Source organism: Eimeria tenella, genomic scaffold (genome assembly GCF_000499545.2).
Source record: "Eimeria tenella Houghton genomic scaffold, Eth_scaff69, whole genome shotgun sequence".
NCBI lineage: Eukaryota > Apicomplexa > Conoidasida > Eucoccidiorida > Eimeriidae > Eimeria > Eimeria tenella.
The window spans coordinates 7,603-29,022 of record NW_013543437.1 but is presented as its reverse complement, the minus strand read 5'-3'; the positions used below and the strand labels follow the sequence as shown (position 1 = coordinate 29,022).

The window sequence follows — 21,420 nt, the reverse complement described above, 5'->3', positions numbered from 1 at the left end:
AGATGTGCTGCTCGTAAGTTTTTCACACAAAAGGAGTTTGGCCGCTAGCAGTGGTTGCGTGACTTCTGGGCTGTGTGAAAGGGTCTGCAAAGTGCTCTAAAAGCGCTCTGGTAAGGCTTGTCTAGGGCGTCTTACAAAGGAACCTTATTCCCATTCCGAGTAACATTCTATCGGAGAATTAAGAGTGAGTTAGGACGAAACGGACCTAGGGAGGCAGGCTTGTGTAATAGCTGTTAGTATGCTGCCCTCAACACGTATAGGAGGAGGCGCATACTTATATGCACAGACACGTATACACACATGCGACAGACACGTATACACACATGCGACTTGTATACAGCTGGAGATGAATATACATGATGGGATACAAAAAAATGAGAATTTGTACTTTGTAACAGAGTAGCGAGCCGCAGAAAATCTTTTTGACGATTTTGAGTCAAGTTGTTTCCCCATCGTTCCAACTGCCTGCCGCTATTGAGCAACAAATAAAGAAAGCGTGTTACCCAAATAAAGCAGAATCTAGGAAGCAGAGCGACGCCTAACTTGCAAAATCTGCTGCTGTCAATTGCTTTTCGTTGCATGGGAGCTTCTCCCCAGCCCTCCAGCTAGTTTAAGCGATGACCTGAAACCTGAAAGGTACGCAGAACAGGGTAGGAGCTGCCTCTTCAGTTACGGAATGAGATGGACAAATCAGCTAACCACTAGCGGGCACCTCTCTGCTGCAGTGTGCTGCTGGAGCGTGCTGCTGCTGGTTGCTGCTGGTGTTGCTCCTTCCTTATGAGTGCTGCTGCGTGCTGGTTGCGTTGCTTGTTGGTGCTGCTGCTTGGTGCTGCCTGCCGCAGCTGCTTGCTGCGGCTGCTCTCTGGTGTTGCTGCTTTCCTCTGCTGCTGCGTACTGCGGCTGCTCCTTGATGCTGCTGCCTGCTGCTGCCTGATGCTCGCTGGTACTGCCTGCTGCTCATGCTGCTTGTTCGTGCTTCCGGGTCCTGCCGGCTGCTGCTGCTTGCCGCCTCTGCTTTGTGCTGCTACGTACTGATGCTTCTTGCTGCTGCTGCGTGCTGCTGCCGCTGCTTGCGGCTTGGCAGCTTCTGTTTGCTGTTGATGCTGCTTGGTGGGTCTTCTGACTGCTGCTGCTGGCTGCCACCGGGACTTGCTGCTGCTCGCACCTGCTGCCTGCAACTGCTGCTTGCTGCTGCGTGAAACTGCTGCTTGTTGCTGCTTTCGGCTGCTGTTGCTGCTGCTGCTGGTGCTGCGGCTTACCGCTGCTGTCTGCACTTTTTGCTTGTCGCTGTTGCCGCTGCTTGCTGATGCTGCTTGCTACTACTGCTGCTGCTGTTACGTGCTTCTGCGTGGTAGTTTTCTTGCTTAGTGATCCTTGTTGCTGCTGTTTGCTCTTCGCTACTGTTTGCTGCTGGATGCTGCTGGTTCTCGGTGCCACTGCTTGCTGTTGCGCGCTGCTGCTTCGTGCTGTTGCTTGGTAGAGCTGCTTGCTGCTGTTTGCTGCTTTGTCTTCTTTTTGAGTCGTGCCTCTGATGCTTCCTGCTGCGTGATGCTGTGTCTGTTTGCAACTTCTTTTCGTTGCTTCTGCTCGGTGCTGCTCTTACTTGCTGCTGCTTGCTGTTGCTGCTGGCTTCTGTTGCTCTTTGTTGCTGCTGCTTGCTGCTACTGCTTGCTGCTGCTGCGCCGGCTAAAACTATAAGTCAAAACGACACTCGAATTGTACCATTTGCCGCAGCAGGCGCTGCAGCTTGACCCATGGGAGAAGCACCCACAACTGCAGACTTGGGCAAATCGCCTGACCGCCAGGAGGTGCTTGCTGCTGCACGGTGCTGCTGCTTGCTGCTGCTACTTGGTGCTGCTGCTTGGTGCTGCTGCTTGGCGCTGATGCATGCTGCTGCTGCTTGCTTGTCTGTTGTGCTGCTGTTGCTCGGTGCTGCTGTCTGCTGCAGCTGCTTGCTGCTGCTGCTGGGCGCTGCTGCTTAGAGCAATGCACTTCGCAGCAGACTCACGCCAGCAAGCCTAGGTTATTAGAATCCTGCGAGCAGCTGCAACACCAGCCGCAGCAACAGCACCTGCCGTGTGGAAATCCAAGGTCGTCTGAAGACCAAGAAAGTGAAACTCGAAAGGTAGCACATAAATGGCGACAAACGCGGAGTGCTGCATCAACAGACCTGCACAAAAAGCAGTAGAAAGAAAAGTAAACGAGGCGCAACATCTGCTTTAGCTGTTTGTTGCTGCTTTTTGCCGCTGCTTCGTGCTGCTGCTTCGTGCTGCTGTCGTACAACTGCTTGTTGCGTGCTGCTGCTGCCTGCTTCTGCTACTGCTTGCGGCTGCTGCTTGCTTTTTCTCTTTGCTTTTTATGCTCGCTGCTGCTGCTGTGAGTCCTTCTTCGTGATGCGGCTGGCTGCTGGGCTTTTGGCTCCTTCTTTGGCATATAAGCGCAGCATCTAGCTAGGAGACAGTACTCACTTGTCGAGGCGATTTGGATATAGTGCAGAAAACTGCAATTTCTCTTTTTGCTGACACTCGCTGCAGCGGTCACTGGGTGTCCTAGATTAGTTGCGTTGGCTCCTCAGTGTCTAGAGGGTCTTTGCAGCAGCTGGTCCTAGAAGATGGGAGCAGCAGTAATGCTGTAATGCTCTCGTGCTTTAGAACAAAGACGGGAAGCCCCAGCGTGTTCGCTGCTGCTGCTAGGGCGCGAGACAAGGTGCTGCAGCTACAGCGGCAGCTGCAGTTGACAGTGCAGCGCTGCAGCGGCAAGCCCAGGATGCTGGCCCTCTTAGCAGACACACAAATCGGCAACCCGAGTAAAAACATAATTGTAATGAGCTCAAAAAGGGATTAGGGGACAAATTTGGGGGCAGGAACAACAGCAGCAGCCGCAGCAGCAGTGAATGTTGTCGCCAGGGTCCTCAAAATACGCGGTAGGCTTGCGCGTAATCATCTTGTCTCTCTGTTGCGCGAAGTTAAGGTAGAAAAAAGTAAACAAGCAATTGTTTTAGACTTTAAACATTAGTCGAAACAAAGAAGCGGTTATTGCTCGCGTTTCCTCTTGCCCCCAAGGGCGACCAGCAGCCGACGGTGGTGCTGGCCTGGTCTGGTCGTCGGTGGCTTACAGCGGTTCTTCCTGTGGAACTCATGCCTCTCTTAGTGCATTTTTACATAATTAATATATTTTACATTTTAGTTTTTGACTTTTTGCATCCCAGGTAACCCCTGATATCCTCCCAGGGGCCCCTACACCGTCCCCCCGAGAGATCGGCGACGCCCGAGCCAGGGGCCCCCCCGCCCGCTGCGCTTTCACTGACTGCCAGAAGCTGCGACGCCTTAGCACGATAAAAAATCCACTTTCCCTATTAGCTGTTTCATATGAGGCGGCATATCCCTGACAAAGAGCCAGATCAGCAGGCGGCAGCAGCAGCAGCAGCAGCGACGACAGCGGCAGCAGCGGCTTGCCGGGATGGATGGTCCTCTCACCGTCTGCAACGCTCTTGCTGCCCCTGCTGTTGACTCCTTGGCCAAGCAAGGCAGCCCTTTTGTGGCTGCAGACCCCCTTTACTCCCTGCGGGGCCCCGAGGCCGCGGCTCGCAGCAGCAGAGCAGGTTGTCTGCAGCCAACTGCAGCAGCAGCAGCAGCAGCAGCAGCAGTTCTGAGCGCTCCTCCTTCGCAGCAGCCCCGACAAAACACACTCCTGGGAAACACGCAACACTGCATGCACCGAAATGGGGAGACCCCAGCGCCAGCTGGGGACACGGGCGGCAGCGCTCTCCACACCTTCTACAGCTCATCGCCTTCGCCTTCGCCGGGGGCCCCGGGGGCCCTTGGGACTCCTGGGGGCCCTGGGGGCCCTGGAGTCCCTGGAGGCCCTGGGGGCCCCGGGGGCCCCGGGGGCCCCAGCGGCCGTGGGATTCCTGAGGATAGGTGCTCTTTAGCTGCTGGAGCTTTGTTAGGCCAAGACCTTTTACTGCAGCAAGACGCACGCTACAACGGACTGGAGCAGCAGCAGCAGCAGCTGCTCCTTCAGCATAAGCTGCAGCAAATGCAGCAGGCGAATTCTCTTTTGATACAAGACATGAATGCCCAGGCAGCAGCACAGCGACTGGAAGGCTCGGCGGAAAACGACCAACTGCAGCACCAGCTGCAGCAGCAACTGCAGCAGCAATTCCAGCAGCAGCAGCAGCAACTGCAACACCAGCAGCAGCAACTGCAACAGCAGCAACTAATGCAGCAGCGACAATTGCAGCGGTATGCGCAGGGATACGGAAGCTTGCAGCCCTCGCAGCAGCAACAGCAGCAGCAGGAGGTAGCTGCCTTGGATCAGCAGCAAATACAGCAAATGCAGCAGCAGCTGCAGCAGGAGCAGACCGCAGAGCAGCAAATGCAGCAGCACTACCTAACGGGCCCACCTGCTGCTAATGGGGAGGGCCCTTGCGTTCCTCAGCCCCAGTCCTTCATTCCCGGCTTAGCAGCAACCAGCAGCAGCATGACGATATCTGGCCAGCAGGAGCAGCAGCAACAGCTGCTCCAGTTACAAATGCAACAGAACCCGCAGCAGATGCAGCAGCGGATGCAGCAATCGGATCTGGATGATTTTTTGCCGCAGCAGTTTATCTGCGAGCCCCGCATCGTAGTAAGGCCTCATGAGGGCATTGCTGCTGCAATTGCTGCTGCTGCTGTTGCGGCTGCTGCTGCTTCCATCTGTTGCCATTTGCTGCTGCGGATCGTGCTACTCCCACAGCCGCCGCAGCTGCTGCTTCTGCTACTGCTGCTGCTGCTGCGGCTTTCGCTTCTGCTGCTGAATTCTGGACATTCGCTGCTCGTGCTACAGCTGCGCGATTCTCTCCGTTTTTCAGTTGCTGCTTTTGCTGCTTTTGCTGCTGCTGCTGCTGCTGCTGCTTGCTGCAGGAGAAGGTCGTGGAAGTCCCCCGCATAGAGTTTGTAGAAAAGATTACAGAAGTGCCTCAAATTCAAATAAGAGAGAAAATTGTCGAAGTCCCTGAAGTGGTGCTGAAGGAGAAAATTATTCACGTGCCTCGAATTGTGCTGCAGGTACTTTTGCTTCTGGAACTTTTCTTGTTCTTTCGCTGCTTTGAGTTTCTCTTGACTTTTTGTTTTCTCTTTCCTTCTTTTTGCTTCTTTTTGCTTCTCCTTGTCGGCCTCTCAGTGCTGCTGCTGCCCTTCGGTGGCTGCGGCTCTTCTTAAAGCTGCTGCTGCATCTCCGCTCTTGCGTTCTCTGCTGCTTTTTCTCCTGCCTCTGCTTCCATTTACTTCCACAAATAAGTCCAGCTAGCTAGCCACCTCAGCTGTCTGGCTGGCTAGCTAGCTCGCTGGCTAGCTAGCTATACTTGCATACGGCTTTGTATCTGTCCTGTCCAGTACCTGGTTAGCTAGTCAGCTAGCTAGCTAGCTAGCTAGCTAGCTAGCCATAAAAGATAATAGCTGAACCTCGATTTGTCTGAATAACCGTTTGTTTTTCCATTTCCCACGCTATGTAGGGCGTAGCTAGCCAGTTGGCTAGCTAGCTAGCTGGCTAGCTAGCTATCCAGCTAGCTATGAGGCTTTCCAGCCTATGGGTTTCTATCAACCTAGCTTGCTGCTTGTGCGACGTGTTTTGCTCAGGAAAATATCATAGAAGTCCCGGTGGAAAAGGTGGTGGAGCGTTGCATAGAAGTGCCTCAGGTGCAGCAGCAGCAGCGCGTGGTGGAGGTGCCGCAGGTGCTGCAGCAGGAAGTGCTCATTCCTGTTCCAAAAGTACAAGTTGTTGAAAAGATAACTCCAAGAATCAAAAGAATTGAAGTCGAGAAGATCATCGAGGTCCCCAAGATCCAGTACAGACAGGTGCTGCTCCTGCTGCTGCTGCTGCCCCTGTTGCTGCTGCTACTTTTCTTACTGCTGTCCCTGCTGCTGCTCCTACTGCTCACATTATGGGCAGATGCGCCGCTCCACTTCCGTTGCTGGTGCTATTGCTGCTGCCGCCCTTGCTGTTGGCGCTGCTGTTTGGCGTTCTCTGCTGCTGCTGCTGCGGGCGCTCGTGTCCTTGCTTCTCCTGCTGCGCTCTTCTTAATGCAGCTGCTGTTCGTGCTGCTCTAGCTGCCATTCCCGTTGTCGTTGCTGCTCTGGATGGTGCTGCTACTGCTGCTCCTTTTGCTGCTTTTGGTGTCTTTGCTGCTAATGCTCTTTTTGCGGCTGCAGATGATCTTTTGCCTGCTGAGTGTTGCCTCTGCCACTCATTTTGCTGCGATCCTTGCTGCTTGTGCATCTACACCTGTTGCTGCTGCTGCTTCTGCCTCCTATCCGTGATGTCCCCGTCACTCCCTTACCCTGCTGCTGCAGTTTCTACCCCTTTGTGCCGCTGTTTCTGCCTCTGCTGCTGCTGTTGCTTCTGCGGCCCGCTGCTGCTGGTTCTTCGCTGCTGCTGCTGCTGCTTCTACCCCCTGCTGCTGCTGCTGCTACCCGCTGCTGCTGCTGCTGCCGCTGCTGCTGCTGCTCAGGTGGAGGTGGAGAAGATCGTAGAAGTGCCTCAGGTGCAGGTGCAGTACGTAGACGTTCCTGTGCCGGTGCCGCAGCGCCACATTAACGTAGTTCAGACGCAGAAGGTGGTGGAGGTGCTGCAGCAGCAGGTCAGCAGCAGTTTCTTTTCTTTTTTTGACATTTTAGTTCCTTTTTTGTTCTTTTCTTTTTCCTTTTCGCTCCTTTGCTGCTCCTTTCCGTCTGTGCCTCGCTGCAGTTTCGACTTTCTTTTGCCTCTCTTTTGCCTCGCTTTTGTCTCTCCTGCATCTCCCTTTATCTCACTTTTGACATTCCTTTGTCTCTTCTCGTCTTCTTTGATTCACTTCGTTTATTTTATTTCGTTTGTCCTTGTTGTCCCTGTGAGCCAGCTGCTCTTCGTTTGCTGTGTGGCTGCCTGCTGCTGCTGCTGCTGCGCGGGTCTGCATTTTGCTTGTTTCTTGGCTGCCTGCTGCTGCTGCTGCTGTTGCTGCTGCGTCTGTCTGCGTTTTGCTGTCTCGCAAGTGTAATCCATCCTGCTGCGGCTACTGATTTTCCTTTTCTTACTGGGATGTTTACTGCTGTAGCTGCTGCTACTGCTGCTGCGGCTTTAGCTGTCCTCCTCTCACGGCAGACCCTGCGGCCCCAACCACTGCAATGACTGCTGTTGCTGCTATTGCTACTGCTGCTGCTACTGCTGCTGCTACTGCTGCCACTGCTGCTGCTGCTGCAGGTGGTGGAGAAGAGGGTCAAGGTGCCGACACCTCGGTACATACACCGGCAGCGGCCCGTGGCTCAGCCACCGAAGACAATTTACAGAGAAATACCAAAGCCCATTCCTCGGTAAGACAAACAAGTGGAATTAAGAGAGGAAATTCGAAAAATAAATGAAAATGAACGAGGAAGCAAACAAAAAGAGAAGCAAAAGAAGCAGCGGTGGAGCCCAGCAGCCGCTCTCCAGCCTGCTGCTGCCCGTGCTCACGGTGCGCTGCTGCACTTGTTCCTGCTGTTGCTGTTGCTGTTGCTGCTGGTGCAGGTATGTGAAGATACCGCAGCCCCAAGACGTCTATGAGGAGGTGGAGAAGCCTGTCTTCGTTACCAAGTGAGCAACACCAGAGGAACAGCAGCAGACGCAGCAGCAGCAGCAACAGCAGCAGTGGCAGCAGCAGCCCAGCCACAATTCAAGTAGCAATTACACCAGCAGGGGAAGCAACAGTAGCAGCAACAATAGCATTCCAGCGTCAGTGCAGGCAGCAATTGCGGCAGCAGCAGCAGCAACAGTAGCACCCGTCCAGAAATCACTTCAGCAGCAGCAGCAGCAACCCCACCCTAGCACAAGCAGCAGTTGCAGCAGCAGTAGCAGTCCAGCCTTAGAACAGGCAGCAACTGCAGCAGCAGCAGTAGCAGTGTGTGACTTTGGCGTGCCCAGATATGTCGAGCGGAAGGTCCCAGTTTACACGGAGCGCATTGTGGAGGAGCCTTTCCCTGTGAAGGTGCGAATTGCTGCTGCTGGTGCTGTTGCTGCTGCTGCTGCTGCTGTTGCTGCTGCTGCTTTAAGCACGCAATTCACGGCAGCGAAGGCCGCAGAGTTGCTTTTACCCGTTGGACTCGAGCTCGCCGCTGTTTTTGCCCGCGTGCTTCTACACGCCTTTCACAGCGCCTGCCGCTGCTGCTGCTGCTGCTGCTGCTGCAGGTGCCTTGCGAGGTGACGTGCGCACGGCCAGTTCCAGTGTACCGACAGGTGGAGCGCCCAGTGGCAGTGCCCGTGCCCGTGCCTGCAGGTGACCCTTTAATTCGAACTGCTGCAGGTTTGGTGCCTTTGAAGGACTTTGTAGCACAGCACCACATAGTGAACGTGACGCAGCACCGCCGGCAGCAGCAGCCGCAGCAGCAGCATCTGCTGCGCGCACAGCAGCAGTTCAGTCACCAGCAACAGGAGGCGCGGTCCCTCGGATCCCGGCCGTCTACGCACTGCAGCACTGCAGGGCAGTTGCAGCAGCCTTACACGCCCTCAGTGGGCATGCAGCAATTGCAGCAACAGCAAATGCAGCAGCAACAGCAGCACGTGCAGCAGCAAATGCAGCAGCAGATGCAGCAGCAAATGCAGCAGCAGCTGTTCATGCAACAGTCCCAAAAGCAGCAGCAACAGCACGTGCAGGATCAAACGCCGCTATTCACGCAACAGCCCCATCCGCAGCAGCAGCAGCTGCTACGGCGCGAAAGCGCTGCCCCATGGAAGGTAGAGAACTTTGCGCAGCCCCCTGCTGCTGCAGCCGAGCCAGCTGCTAGATACGGAATGTGCAGCCACCTGCAGCAGCAGCACCAGATGCTGCTGCAGCGAATCAGTGCCTCCCCAAGCCGCCGACCCCCTCTAAGTACCACAGCGAGAAGCAGCGCAGCAACAGCAACAGCAGCAGATTCCGTGGCCCCTCCTGTAGCTCGTCTTTGGGGGCAGCACCAATCACCTGCTGCTCCATTAGTCCATTCGCAGCACAACTACCTGCAGCAGCAGCACCCGCGGCTTCTAGAGCAGCAACAGCTGCATCAGCAGCAGCTAACACAGCAGCACCACTACCAGCAGTTACAGCAGCAGCAGCAGCTTCTGCAGCAACAGTCTGCCTCCTGCACGGCACAGGAGCTGCACCAACAGCAACTGCAGCGGCGGCAGCTGCAGCAAATGCAGCAGCATCTGCTGCAGCAACAGCAGCAGGCGCCGCACAGGCCAGAACCGCAGCAGCAGCAGCACGTAAGATGCGACCCCTACCCCAGCAGTCCCCGGTAGCCATAGTTGTCCATTTCAATGCTGCAGTGCCTGTTGCACTGTGGCAGTTCTTGCTGCGGCTGCTGCTGCTGCTGCTGTCACTGGACATCAGGACAGCAGCAGCAGCAGTTGCTGTGGCAGCAGGCCATTCAAATCAAAGGCAGTTCATGCACTGCCCTCAAAATGGCGAATTCGGATCCTGGGAATCTGTTCTTCGCTCCAGCAGCTGCTGCGGCTGCTGCTGAAGCAGTTTCTGCTGCAGCTGCAGCTGAAACAGCCGCTGCTGCAGAGAGCGGTCACAGCATCCCTGGATGTCTGCCCTTGTACCGCGACTGCTGCTGCTGCAGCGGCTGCAGCAGCAGCAGCTGCTGTTGCTGCTTCGAGTTTGACTGCGAACTGCAGCAGCGGCAGCACGAGTAGTGTGTGTTGCAGCAGCAGCAGCAGCGGCAGCAAAGCACCTTTTTTAAAATTCAGTGTCTATTCGGGTGTCTCTCCCCAGTGGACGTCCGTTGCTGCTGCTCTTACTGCAGCTTTTGCTACTGAAGCTGCTGCAGGTGCCGCGGCTGTAGAAGCTGCTGCTACTACAGCAGCAGCTGCAGCAGCAGCAACACTTTGAATTGATTTTTGACGTTTCGTATAGTTCCCCGCCCGCCTGCTGCTCCGGCTAGCAGATGACAACAGACAAGCAGCAGCAAGCAGCAGCAAGCAGCAGCAAATGAGAAGCAAATAAAAAAGACAGAACCTTTTTTACCCCAGGCGCATCACCTCGGGGGCCTCCGTGTCGTTGCGGCGCCGCCGGTCTGCATTCTCCCCGCCTGCACGGCTGTACCTGCAGCAGCAGCAGCAGTAGCAGCGGCAGTGAAGCGGGCTACAGCAGCAGCGGCAGTGAAGTGAACTGCAGCAGCAAAGGCAACGGCGCAGGAAGCAGCTGCAGCAGCAACTGCAGCAGCGGCAGTGAAGGGCTCGCTAGACGCGTACCGTGCTACGAGGGACGAAATCCGCTGCTTCTGCAGAGGATCCTGCTGCTGCTGCTGCTGCTGTTGCTGTTGCTGTTGCTGCTGTAGCTGCTGCGCATGCGCTAACGCAGATCGCGGGTGAGCCCTTGGGGGAGGAGGCCTCTCTGGCGAAGGCCTGCAGGCAGCAGGAGCGGCAGGAGCAGCAGCAGCAGCAGACAGCATGACACAGAGCGGGAAAGCCAAAGAGGCAAAGAAGACACAAAAGCAGCAGGGAGACACATTCGAGACTACCAAATAACCCTAAACCCTAAACCCTGAAGGCAGCAAAGAAAGAACCCTAAACCCTAAAGCTGAAAGCATCAACGCGTCACATTGGAGACCATCAAACAATCCCAAACCCTAAACCCTAAACCCTAAACCCTAGACCGAAGAAACCAAGGGACAAAAATAAAACAGATAAACCACAAAGTGCAGTTTAAGAACTCACGCATGCCGCGAAGAGGTCATCTTGAGAGATAGTGCGCTTTTGTACGAAGTGGGCCGGCGTGCGTAGTCCTGAGCAGCAAACCCTAAACCCTAAACCCTAAACTCTAGATAAGTAGAGGAGGCGAAAGCAGCAAACGTGAAGGCAAAAAAGTCTAAGAGAAGCCTCAAAAGAAAGAGCTGCTCAGCAACAAGTAAAGAAAATGACAAAAATGATAAAAAAAAAATACAAAAAGAAAAAACAAAAAAAAGAGAAAATGGGAGTAAAAACTGCTGCAAAGAAGGCAGGTGCTGCTGCTGCAGAGACACAGCGACAGAGGCCGCTGCCAGAAAAACGAAAAAGAAAAAAATGAAAAAGTAAAAGAGATTGAAAAGATGAAAAGATGCAAAAGATAAAACAGATAAAAGAGACAAAGAGGAAGCAAAATGCCCCTCACCTTGCCAGTCGCCAGAGCCTTTTCCTGTTCTTTTCTCCGGAACTCCTGCAGCAGCTGCTGCTGCGTCTTCGCTGCGCTTCTCTCAGCGCTGCGGCTGCGGCTGCAGCAGCAACAGCAGCAGCAACACCAGCAGGACGGACGGTTGAGAAGCCCATCCCCAGAACCCCTACCAGCGCCTGCTGGCCGCCAGAAGCAGCAGCAGCAGCAGCAGCAGCAGCAGCTGGAGGTGCGTCATTTGTTGCTAACACCCAACCCCAAATCCCCGCCCAGCCCTCGCTGCCCGCCACCAGCACCAGCTGCACCAGCTGCACCAGCAGCAACTCCAGCAGCAGCAGCAGCAGCAGCAGCTAACCTTCTGCGTCGCTCTTTGTCTCTGTCTCTGTTTCTGCTGCGCTTGGCCTTGGGGGTGGCCCCTTCTACTTTGTAAGAAAGGAGCTGCACAAGTCCCAAATCCACAAGTTCTTCGCTGCCGTCTTCCAGCCTGACCCACACGCCCTTGCTGTCCACGGACACCACGGTGCCCTCCAGCCAGTCCCCGCTGCAGCAGCAGCAGCAGCAGCAGCAGCAGCGGCTCAGGTGCCAGCAGCAGCAGCAGCAGCTCCGCGAAGCAGCGCCAGCCGCGAAGACGCGAAGAGCCAGCGGCGAAAACGCGCAGCTGCTACGGGGAAGCCATGCAGCAACAGCAGCTCAGGCAGCAGCAGCAAATCCAGGCAGCAGCAGCAGCAGCACGCTCAGGCCCGGAGGCCCTCTGCAACAGCACTAATCAACAAGTGCCGACGCAGCAAGCTGGTGGGCACAAATGTGGGGGGGGAGGAACAAGCAGCAGCAGCAGCAGCAACAGCAGCAGCGGGAACTGCAGCGGCCAAAGCAGCAGAAGCTGCGTTGAGCGGTGCAGGTAAGTGGGACCAACACATACGGAGTGCTGCTGCTGCTGCTGCTGCTGCGCAGTTGTTTGCCCTCGTGGAGGCAGAACCACACTGTCCTTGCTATGCAACTGGTGCTGCTGCTGTAAACGCTGCTGCTGCTTGTGCTGCTGTGGCTACGGCTGTGGCTACTGCTGTTGCTGCTGCACCTACTGCTGCTGCAGCTACTGCTGTGGCTACTGCTGTGGCTACTGCTGCAGCTGCTGCGGTGGCTGTTGCTGCTGCTGCAGGTGCGCGTGGCAAAGAACAGACTCTCTGCTTCTCCTGACCTCCTCCTGCTGCCGCACCTCTACTGCAGCAGCACCAGCAGCCGCAGCAGCAGGAGCACCAGCAGCTGCAGCAATAGCAGCGCCGGCTTAACCAGCACCCCTCCCCCACTACAGCCCATAGCAGCAGCAGCAGCACCACCGCTGCCCACAGACGCAGCAGCAGGAGCAGCAGCATCCACAGAGGCACCAGCCACACCACTACACCATGACTACCACTGAAAGCAGCAGCAGCAGCAGCAGCGACCCCACCACTATCACCAAGCAGCAGCAGCAGCCGCCGCTGCTGCTGCTGCTGCTGCTGCTGCTGGTTAGGGGCCTACCTGGAGAGCGCGATGCACTTTGCTGCTGGCAAGAAGGCCTCGATGTGGCGCCTGTTGAAGGCCTTCCGCCTTCTGTGCTGCTGCAGCGTCATTAGCTGCGCGCCGTAGACGTTTTTGACCAGCACCGGCAGCCGCGGCAGCACCGTCGAGAAGTACTTGTCTTCCGTCAGCAGCGACTGCACGTACTCCCCTGCAGCAGCAGCAGCAGCAGCAGCAGCTAGCTGCACAGCAACCTGAACCCAGCTACCTAGCTCCCACAACTGCCTAGCTCCCACAACTAGCTAGTTCCCCCAGCTAGCTAGTTCCCCCAGCTAGCTAGTTCCCCCAGCTAGCTAGCTCCCCCAGCTAGCTAGTTCCCCCAGCTAGCTAGCTCCCCCAGCTAGCTAGCTGCCCCAGCTAGCTAGCTGCCCCCAGCTAGCTTGCTGCCCCCAGCTAGCTAGCTGCCCCCAGCTAGCTAGCTGCCCCCAGCTAGCTAGCTTCCTGGGGAGGGCCAGTTGCCTCTGGCTGGCTAGCTGCCCTTGGATAACTAGCTGCCCATGGACAGCTAGCTGCCCCTGGCTAGCTAGCTGTCCCTGGCTAGCTAGCTACCCCTGGCTAGCTAGCTGCCCCAGGCAAGCAGCTAGCCGCTGCAGTCCCTGGGGGAAACAAAAGGAGCTCTCTTGCTGCTGCGTCAGCAGCAAAAGAAAAAAGACAAAAAGCCCTTACCCATGGAAATGACTCTGTTGGGATCGGCCCCCGGAGTGAACTGCTCGTCGTCCAGAAAGTAAGGCTCGTACCACTTCCACAGCTGCAGCAGCAACAGCAGCAGCAGCAGCAGCAGACTGAGCAGCAGCAGCAAGCTTGGCAGCAACAGCAAACTTGGCAGCAGCAGCAAGCTCCGCAGTTCCAGCACTACGCGACCTCCAACAAGTAAAAGAAGCAGCACACGCCTGCGGCAGTGCCTTCAGCAGCAGTAACGCCAACAGCAGCAGCAGCAGTAGCAACAATGCCACCAGCAGCAACAATAGCAGCAGCAGCAATAGCAGCAAAAGCAGCAATAACACCAGCAGCATACTTGGTCTGCAGGGTGGACGTATCGAAGATAGAGAAAGCCCGTACACCTCACATAAGGTGACTCGCGGTGGTTCAGCAGCATGTGCATCTGCAGCAGCAGCAGCAGCAGCAACAGCAGCAGCAGCAAACTGCCACCTTGCACGGACCCTTCTGGAGCTCCGTTCGACAGTACTGCCCAGCAGGAGCAGCAGCAACACGAGCAGCAACAGAACCGCCAGGAGCCACAGCCAATCCCCAAACAGCCAGTACCAGCATCCGCAGCAGCAGCATCTTCCTTCTGCCCGCATGCATCAGCAGCAGCAGCAGCAGCAGCAGCAGCAGCAGCCCGCGCTGCTCCCCCTGTTACCGCTGCTGTCGCTGCTGCAACCGCTACCACTGCTGCTGCCCACTGCTGCAGCTGCCCCTGCTGCTGCTGCTGCTGCTGCTGCTGCTTACTTGTTTTTCGGTGAGTTTGAGGGTGAAGAGCTTGTAGAGGCAGCAGAAAAGCGTGGAGGGGGCCCTCGTGCTGCCGCTGCAGTAAGGCTCCGCGTGGTCAGCAAAAGCTGCCAACTCATCAACAACTTCGTTGAAACTTTTGAATTGATGCAAAGACTTGAAATACTCCGAAGACATTATGTTCCCTGCATGCAGCAGCAGCAGCAGCAGCAGCAGCTCAGGCAGCGGCAGCGGCTCACGCCGCCGCAGTGCGGCACAAGCAGCAGCAGCAGCAAAGCTCAGGCACCCGCAGCAGCAGCTCAGGCAGCAGCAGCTGGCAGCTCAAGCAGCAGCAGAAAACAGCTCAAACAGCGGCAGCAGCAGCTCAAGCAGCAGCAAGAGCAGCTCAAGCAGCAGCAGCAGCAGCAAGAGCAGCACACAACTACCCAGCTACACCCAAATCCAGGGCGAAGCAGTACCGCAGCACAGCAACAGATACAGCAGCAAACGCAGCGCCACCAAAATCAGCAGCAACAGCAGCAGCAACAGCAGCAGCAGCAGCAACAGCAGCAGCAGCAGCAAACCTCTGAGCAGCTGGTTGACGTTGTAGGTGGTGCTGTCAGTCATCTGCACCATATTTTTCCGCTGCGTCTCTTCCTCAGCAGCAATGGCCCGCTGCTGCAGCACGCCCATTTGCTGCGTGAAGCCTGCAGCAGCAGCAGCAGCAGCAGCAGCGGGTCAAATGAACCAGTAAAAAGACAAAAGAAAAGAGAATGAAAAGGAGAAAAAGGGGGACAAAACGAGTAATTAACAAGAGACAAAAAAGGACAAAAAAGGAATTAAAAAAGAAATAAAAAACTCACTTTTATACTTTCGACAAAACTTGCAAGAGAGCTGCGGCTTCGTGTGCAGGTGGCAGCGAGCGATGGCCTCCTCCTCGTCGCCCTTCTAAACGCACAAACCCTAAACCCTAAACCCTAAACCCTAAACCCTAAACCCTAGACCCTAGAAGCTGAAAGGGTTACAGAGGATCTGTGTTCGTTCTAGCGCCTCACGTCCTTATCTGCGGCTCCTACATCCGCTGCTGCTGCAGCAAGTGGCGCCACAGCAACGGGAGCAGCAGCAGCAGCGGCAATAGGCGCAACTGCTGCTGCTGCTACTGCTGCTGTAGCAGCAGAAGTGGCCCCGTAGAACAGCGGTGCTGCAGCAGAAACAGGCGCACGCAGCAGCAGCTGCTGCTGCAGACGGAATACTCGTGCTGCTGCAGCTGCTGCTGCAGCAGCAGCAGCTGCTGCTGCAGACGGAATACTCGTGCTGCTGCACTAGCTGCCTCACAGACGGACACAGCAGCAGCAGCAGCAGCAACAACAACAAAAGTAAGGAGGGGTTCCGTACCAACACCAGCATGCGGCGCAGCGGCTAGAGGGGCCCCCAGGGGGGCTCCCATGCCTCCGTAAGGGAACTGCATCCTGCTGCTGCTGCTTCTGCTGCTGCCCACGTTGCTGGTGCTGCTTCGGTCGTATTGTCTGCTGCTAGGGCCCTGGACCCAACGAGTATCCGGACCAGGGCTCAAGTGCTGCTGCTGCTGCTGCTACCTCTGCTGCTGTTGCTGCTGCTGCTATTGGTTCGGCTGCAGTCGATATCCCTGTCGCTGCTGCTGCTTCGCTGCTCGAGACAAATGCCGTTTAGATGAGGCTCAAATGGTTTTGCAAGGCAGCAGCCAGGCGCTCTTTGCTGCTACTGCTGATAGAAGTGCTGCTGCTGCTGCTGCCCGCTGCAGCAGCAGCGCCGCAGGATAAGCTCAAAAAGAACGACAGAATGGAAAGAACAGAACTAAATCAAGTGTACGGTCACAGTCTCAAGCACTGCCGCTGCATAAAGATCCCTGTTCTGGCTGCCGATGCTGCTGCTGCTGCGCTGCTGCTGCTGCTGCTGCTGCATGCGGCCGCTGCTTCAAGTCTCGAGCCAGCAGCAGCCACTGCTGCTCGCAGTAGGTCCAGCACCAAAAGCACACTGTGAAAAATATTTTGTTAATAAACACAGAGCGAAACACCTGCAGCAAGGAGGGAAACACTAACAGCAACAACAGCAGCAGCAGCAACAGCAGGAGCAGCAAGCGCCTCTCTGTCTTCAAGTCCCGTACTGGCTTCTTTTTTCCCTCGGGGCTGTTTGGTGTACGCACAGTAGTTGCAGCAGCAGCAGCAGCTGCTGCTGCTGCTGCGGTGGGGTGTACGGACGCCCAGCCGGCTGCTGCAGCATGCTGCTGCTGCGCCGCCTTTCCCTTCGCCGCCAGCTGCAGCGGTCACAAGCTCTGCAGCAGCAGCAGCAGCAGCAGCAGTTTATTGACTTTCCCCTCCCCAGGCCGTTGCCTAGAGGTCAGCTGGCGGCCGACTGCTCAGGGCTGAAGGGATGCAGCAACAGCAGCAGCAACAGCAGCAGCAGCAGCAGCAGCAGTAGCAAATGTGGCAACTGCAGTAGCAGGAGCCTGGGCTCCCGCCTTGTCAGCAGCAGCAGCAGCAGCAGTCCGTCTTGCTGCAGCGCATGCAGCAGCAGGAGCTCTGTGGACCTGAGGAGCAGGATGGGTATCAGCAGCAGCTGCTGCTCTAGTTGCTGCGGCAGCAGCAACAGCAGCAGCAGGGTCTACTGGCGTTTGAACAGTTCGCGTTTGCTGCACCGAAGCCATTTGGCTAAGAAGCTGCAGCAGCAGGACCTTCGTCGATACAAACACCTTGACGACATCCCCAATGCAGCAGCAGCAGCAGCAGCAGCTGCAGCAGCAGCAGCAGCAGCAGGCAACGGCCAGGCCCTGAGGATAGAAAAGGAAACCTTTGCGCGGGAGCTGCTGCAGCAGCAACATGCCATTGCAACACTGTTTTCAGAGGAGCAAAAGGCAGCTCTTTTCGGCAAAGCTGCAGCAGGGGCAGCAGCAGATACGTCTGCAGCAGCAGAAGCAGCAGGCAGCGCGGAAGCACCCTCAGCAGCAGCAGCAGCAGCAGCAGGAAGGACCAAGCGGCGGCTCACTGAAGAGCAGCAGCAGCAGCTGGATAGACACCTGAGGAAGGCAATGAAGGCCTGGCGCCTCCTGAGGCCAGGAGCAGACCCTTTCTATAAGGTCTAAACCCTAAACCCTAAACCCTAAACCCTAAAGGGCCAGGAGCAGACCCTTTCTATGAGACTTAAACTTTACACTCTAAACCCTAAAAGACCAGGAGCAGACCTTTTCTATGAGGTCCAAACCCTAAACCCTAAACCCTAAAAGGCCAGGAGCACACCCCTTCTATAAGGTCCAAACCCTAAACCCTAAACCCTAAACGCCTGTTCTGTAGCCCCACGGCCAAACCCTACCTGAAGCTGCTGGGGGGGGTTTCCTCCAGTAGAGATAAGGGGAGCCACCGAAGACAAGGGTTTAGGGTTTAGGGTTTAGGGTTTGCGTGCAGGAAGACGCAATGCTGAATTTAGAGAGCCAGTTGAACTCTTTGACTCTGGAGCACTCCCCGCTGCAGCAGGAGCTGCTGCTGCAGCAGGAGCAGCAGCAAGGCGAAGATGGCCTTGTCCCTCCCTCAGTAGGTCCCGGTGTACATACACCCCAGCTGCAGCAGCAGCAGCCGCAGCAGCAGCAGCAGCAGCAGCAGCAACAGCAGCAGAAGTAGAGTCTGCGCTGGGCGCAGCGTGTTGCTGCTGCCGTTGCACTGCGACTGCTGCTGCTGCTGCAGCCTTCTCAGCAGCAGTGCCCCCACCTCCGCAGCCGCAGTCCCAGCAGCAGCAGCAGCAGCAGCAGCAGCAGCAGCAGGTGCGATCTGCTGCGCGCAGGCAAACCCCCTGTCCTTCAACCTTCCCGTTTTAAACCCGAGGGCATTCGTGCTTGCTGTTGCTGCTGTGTCTTTGAGCCTGGGAGATGACCTGCAGCAGCTGCTGCTGCTGCTGCAGGTCGACAAGCAGCTGCTGCCCCCCCGCCACCACCCCAAGCGGCTACTGCTGCTGCTGGAGGCCTTCGTGAGGCTTGCTGCTGCTGCTGCTGCCTTCGTTTCCTCAACTGCTGTTCCCTCTGGGACTTCTGCTGCTGCTGCTGGTGCTGCTGCTGCTTGCTTCCTGTTTTATGTATTTGTGTTTCTTTCTGTCTCCTTTTGCTTCGCGTTCTGTTTGATCCCTCCGTGGCTGCACCAGCTCCTGCTACTTCAGTTCTCTTCCTGCTGCTGCAGCAGCAGCAGCTGCTGCTGCTGCAACTGCTGCTGCTTGGGGCGATTTCCTGCTGCAGCAGCAGCAGCTGCTTCCACTGCTCCGTTTGTTCCTCGTGCTGCCTCCTTTACACGTTCTGGCGCAGGAGCTGCTGCTGCCCCGCTGCTGCAGCACCTGCTGCTGCTGCTGCTGTTTGCTGCACAGAGCAAGACCTTCCGCCTTGAGAAAACTCCCGCTGCTGCTGCTCCCTGGGCTGCGCGCTGCTGGCCGCGGCTGCGGCCATTTATGCCACCGGCGCTTCAGAAGTTGACCGAGCAGGCAAGAAGTACTTTTTAATCTTTTTTATTTTTCTTTTTTCTCTCTTTTTGCTTCTTTTTTCGTTTCTTTTTTTGGTTCTGTCTTTCTTTTCGTCTCCTTTTGCTTCTCTTTTTGTCCCTTTTTTGTCTTTTCTTTGCGCCTTTTGGAGAGAAGCAGCAAGCAGCACGTCGTCTCGGTGTACCTTCCGTGCTGCTGCTGCAGTGGCAGCAGCAAAGCAGCAGCAGCAGCAACAGCAGCGCGTAACCGCGGGTGGGGTACTCTGGCTGCTGCCTGTTGCCTGCTGCAGCACCTTTCTCGGTGTTCGCTTGTTTGCTGCTGCAGCAGATATTTCCTCGTCCTCTCGTTTGCTGCTTGTGCAGCTGCCTCCATGTCCTCTCATTTGCTGCAGCAGCAGCAGCATGCTTATCCGTTTGCCGCTGCAGCAGCAGCGTGTTTGTGCTTACGTTTGCTGCTGCAGCAGCTGAGTCCGGATCTGCTTGTTTGCTGCAGCAGCAGCTGCGTGCCTGTCCTCTCGTTTTTTGCCGCAGCAGCTGCGTCCGTTTGTTTGCTGCTGCTGCAGCTGCGTGCTTGTGTGGACGTTTGCTGCTGCAGCAGCCTGTGTGTGCTGCTGCTGCTGCAGCAAGTGGCAGCGTGGCTAGCTAGCCACCTGGAGCGGGTGGTGGCTAGCCAGCGGCGGCAGCTGCTGCTGCCACGCGTGGCCCCACAGGCTGCCAGCAGCAGCTCGCCTCCCGTGTCTTTGAGCCCGACCTACTGCAGCAGCAGCGGCAGCAGCCCGGAGAGCAGCACGGATGAGCGTTTTGCTGCTGTTTGTCTTCGCCGTTTGAGAGACCCTTTTTATGATGTTGGCTTCGACGCTCTCTTCGACTCTTTTCTCATCAAAGAAGAAGCTGTTGACAGTTTGCTGCTGCAGCAGCAGCACGCTGACGCCCCACAGATACTCAAGGGCCTTGCTGCCTTCTTCGGGGTAACGCTCCCGCTGCTGCTGCTACTGCTGCTGCCTGTGCTGCTGCTGTTGCTCGTGGTGGTGGTGCTGCTGCTGCAAGTGTTACTGCTACTGCTGCTGCTGATAGTGTTGCTGCTGCTGCTGTTGCTGGTTGCTGCTGCTGCTGGCTCTGAGGGCCAATATTAGCAAAGCTGGCAGTAGCTTCCGCTGCAGCTACTGCTGCTGCTACTACCACTGATGCTGCTGCTACAAATGGTCCTGCTGCTGCTGCTCTTTTTTCTTTATTGTATATCTTTTAATCTGTCTTCTTGCGCTTGCTGCTGCAGCTGACGGGACCTGACGGCAAAGGTGTCTATACACCTGAAGTTGAGGCTGCTGTCTCTCGCCTTTTTGGGTGAGCTTCCCGGCTTCTTTTCTTTGCTGCTGCTGCTGCTGCTGCTGTGAAGGTGCTGTTGCCACTGCAACCACAGCTGTTGCAGTTACAGACACTATAGCTGCTGCAGCTGCTGCTGCCTCGACGGTTGCTGTTATTGCTGCTGCAGCTGGTGCTGCAACTGCTGCTGTAGCTGCTCTAGCGACTGCTGCTGTTGCCGTGGTAGTTAGCACTGTGGCTGCTCTCTGTACTGCAGCCACTGCTGCTGCTGCTGCTGCTGCTGCGATCAGATCCTTAGCAGAAGTTGGTCTCTCCGATTGGCTGTGCGCGGGCCCTGAGACAGTGAGAAGTTTTATTTTTTTAATTTTTGTCCTTTTAATGTCTTTTAATTTCTTTTGATCTCCTTTTCTCATTTTTGTCTTTCTATCTTTTCCTCTCCTGTTTTCTGCCTATGCTCGCTTGTTCGCTGCTGCTCCTCAAACGCCGTTGCTGCGCCTCCCGTCGTTGCTGCTGCTGCTGCTGCTGTCGCCGCTGCAGTTCGGCGCATGCGCCTCTTCCCTCTGTTCCCAGGCAAGCGCCCCTTTTGACTCTGCTGCTTCTGCTGTTGCTGCTGCCGCTGCTGCTGCTGCAGTTTGAGGATTACCTGCCTTACGGGGACATTCCGCCTGTGTCTGTGTCCCGGCAAGACATGGAGACGGCTCGGCTTTTAATTGCTGCTGCAGCAAAAGGCAAAGGCAACCTTCTTGACTTTGATGCAGCAAACCCTTACAAGCTGCTCCACGGCATTCCAGCCAAGACTGTCAGCTGCTGCTGCTGCTGCTGCAGTTGTTTGTGCTGCTGCTTTGGCGTAACTGCACGTGCAGAAGCAGAGCAGATGGCGCATGCGGCGATCAACCCTCCTAGCCGCCACACCGCTGCTGCTTCTGCTGCTGCTGCTGCTGCTCCAGGTGGAGGAGGAGCTGCAGGAGCTGCCTGAGAATCCTTTTTTTCCCAGTAAAGATTTGGACCGTCTTTTTGATTTGGAGGAAGCAGCTCGCTGCATCGACCCAGCAGCAACAGCAGCAGCAGCAGCAGGACCCCACACTGCTTCTGATGAGACGCTGCGCAAGTTCAAAGCCAAATACGGCATTACGCCACTCGAGGCATTAGTGAGCAGCTGCAACTGCTGCTGCAACTGCTGCTGCAGCAGCTGCTGCTGCGGCAGCTGCTGCTGCACTGGAAGCTGCTGCTGCGGCTGCCTTGCTTGCGCATTGCTTTTTGCGGCTGCTGTCGCCTTTTGTCTTGGGAAGGCGACAAAGCCCCATAAAAACTGCTGCAGCGTGCATGTATGTCCACTGAAGTAGGGTGTTGAGGCTTTAGGGTTTAGGGTTTAGGGCTTAGGGTTTGGGCGTGTAATGGGTGCAGGTGGACGACGAGCTGGAGTTTGTGCAGACTGCGGGCCCTGCTGAGTGGCGTTTGGACAGCAGCAGCAGCAGCAGCGGCGGCAGCAGCAGCAGCAGCAGCAGCAGC

At 56.3% G+C, this 21,420-nt stretch overlaps 3 protein-coding genes across 3 annotated transcripts in view; 2 read left to right on the top strand and 1 right to left on the bottom strand.

The window, feature by feature from the left end:
* Positions 1–3,459: 3,459 nt before the first annotated feature.
* Positions 3,460–9,267, top strand: ETH_00033210 (uncharacterized protein; the record flags this gene model as incomplete). Its single annotated transcript, XM_013377943.1, has 8 exons — positions 3,460–4,629; positions 4,905–5,048; positions 5,619–5,837; positions 6,491–6,619; positions 7,219–7,328; positions 7,522–7,587; positions 7,915–7,978; positions 8,179–9,267. 8 exons carry the CDS (start codon positions 3,460–3,462, stop codon positions 9,265–9,267), a joined length of 2,991 nt encoding a protein of 996 aa, XP_013233397.1.
* Positions 9,268–9,723: 456 nt separating this feature from the next.
* ETH_00033205 (PRP38 family domain-containing protein, putative) lies at positions 9,724–15,548 on the bottom strand (the record flags this gene model as incomplete). The annotated part of the gene is made up of 14 exons (XM_013377942.1): positions 9,724–9,910; positions 9,998–10,075; positions 10,225–10,377; positions 10,690–10,757; positions 11,123–11,222; positions 11,475–11,660; positions 12,635–12,824; positions 13,340–13,421; positions 13,689–13,775; positions 14,123–14,307; positions 14,686–14,808; positions 14,965–15,049; positions 15,157–15,302; positions 15,497–15,548. The coding sequence occupies 14 exons, from the start codon at positions 15,546–15,548 to the stop codon at positions 9,724–9,726; spliced, it is 1,722 nt and encodes a 573-aa protein (XP_013233396.1).
* An 810-nt stretch (positions 15,549–16,358) lies between these two features.
* The window catches only part of ETH_00033200 (uncharacterized protein), a gene marked incomplete at both ends in the record, with an annotated part of 6,068 nt that continues 1,006 nt past the window's right edge, over positions 16,359–21,420 (top strand). The window contains 9 exons of the mRNA XM_013377941.1: positions 16,359–17,213; positions 17,539–17,747; positions 17,815–18,094; positions 18,482–18,595; positions 19,215–19,559; positions 19,865–19,932; positions 20,202–20,253; positions 20,543–20,710; positions 20,859–21,059. Of these exons, the coding sequence (XP_013233395.1) occupies positions 16,359–17,213; positions 17,539–17,747; positions 17,815–18,094; positions 18,482–18,595; positions 19,215–19,559; positions 19,865–19,932; positions 20,202–20,253; positions 20,543–20,710; positions 20,859–21,059 (2,292 nt within the window). The remainder of the gene's footprint in view (positions 17,214–17,538; positions 17,748–17,814; positions 18,095–18,481; positions 18,596–19,214; positions 19,560–19,864; positions 19,933–20,201; positions 20,254–20,542; positions 20,711–20,858; positions 21,060–21,420) is intronic.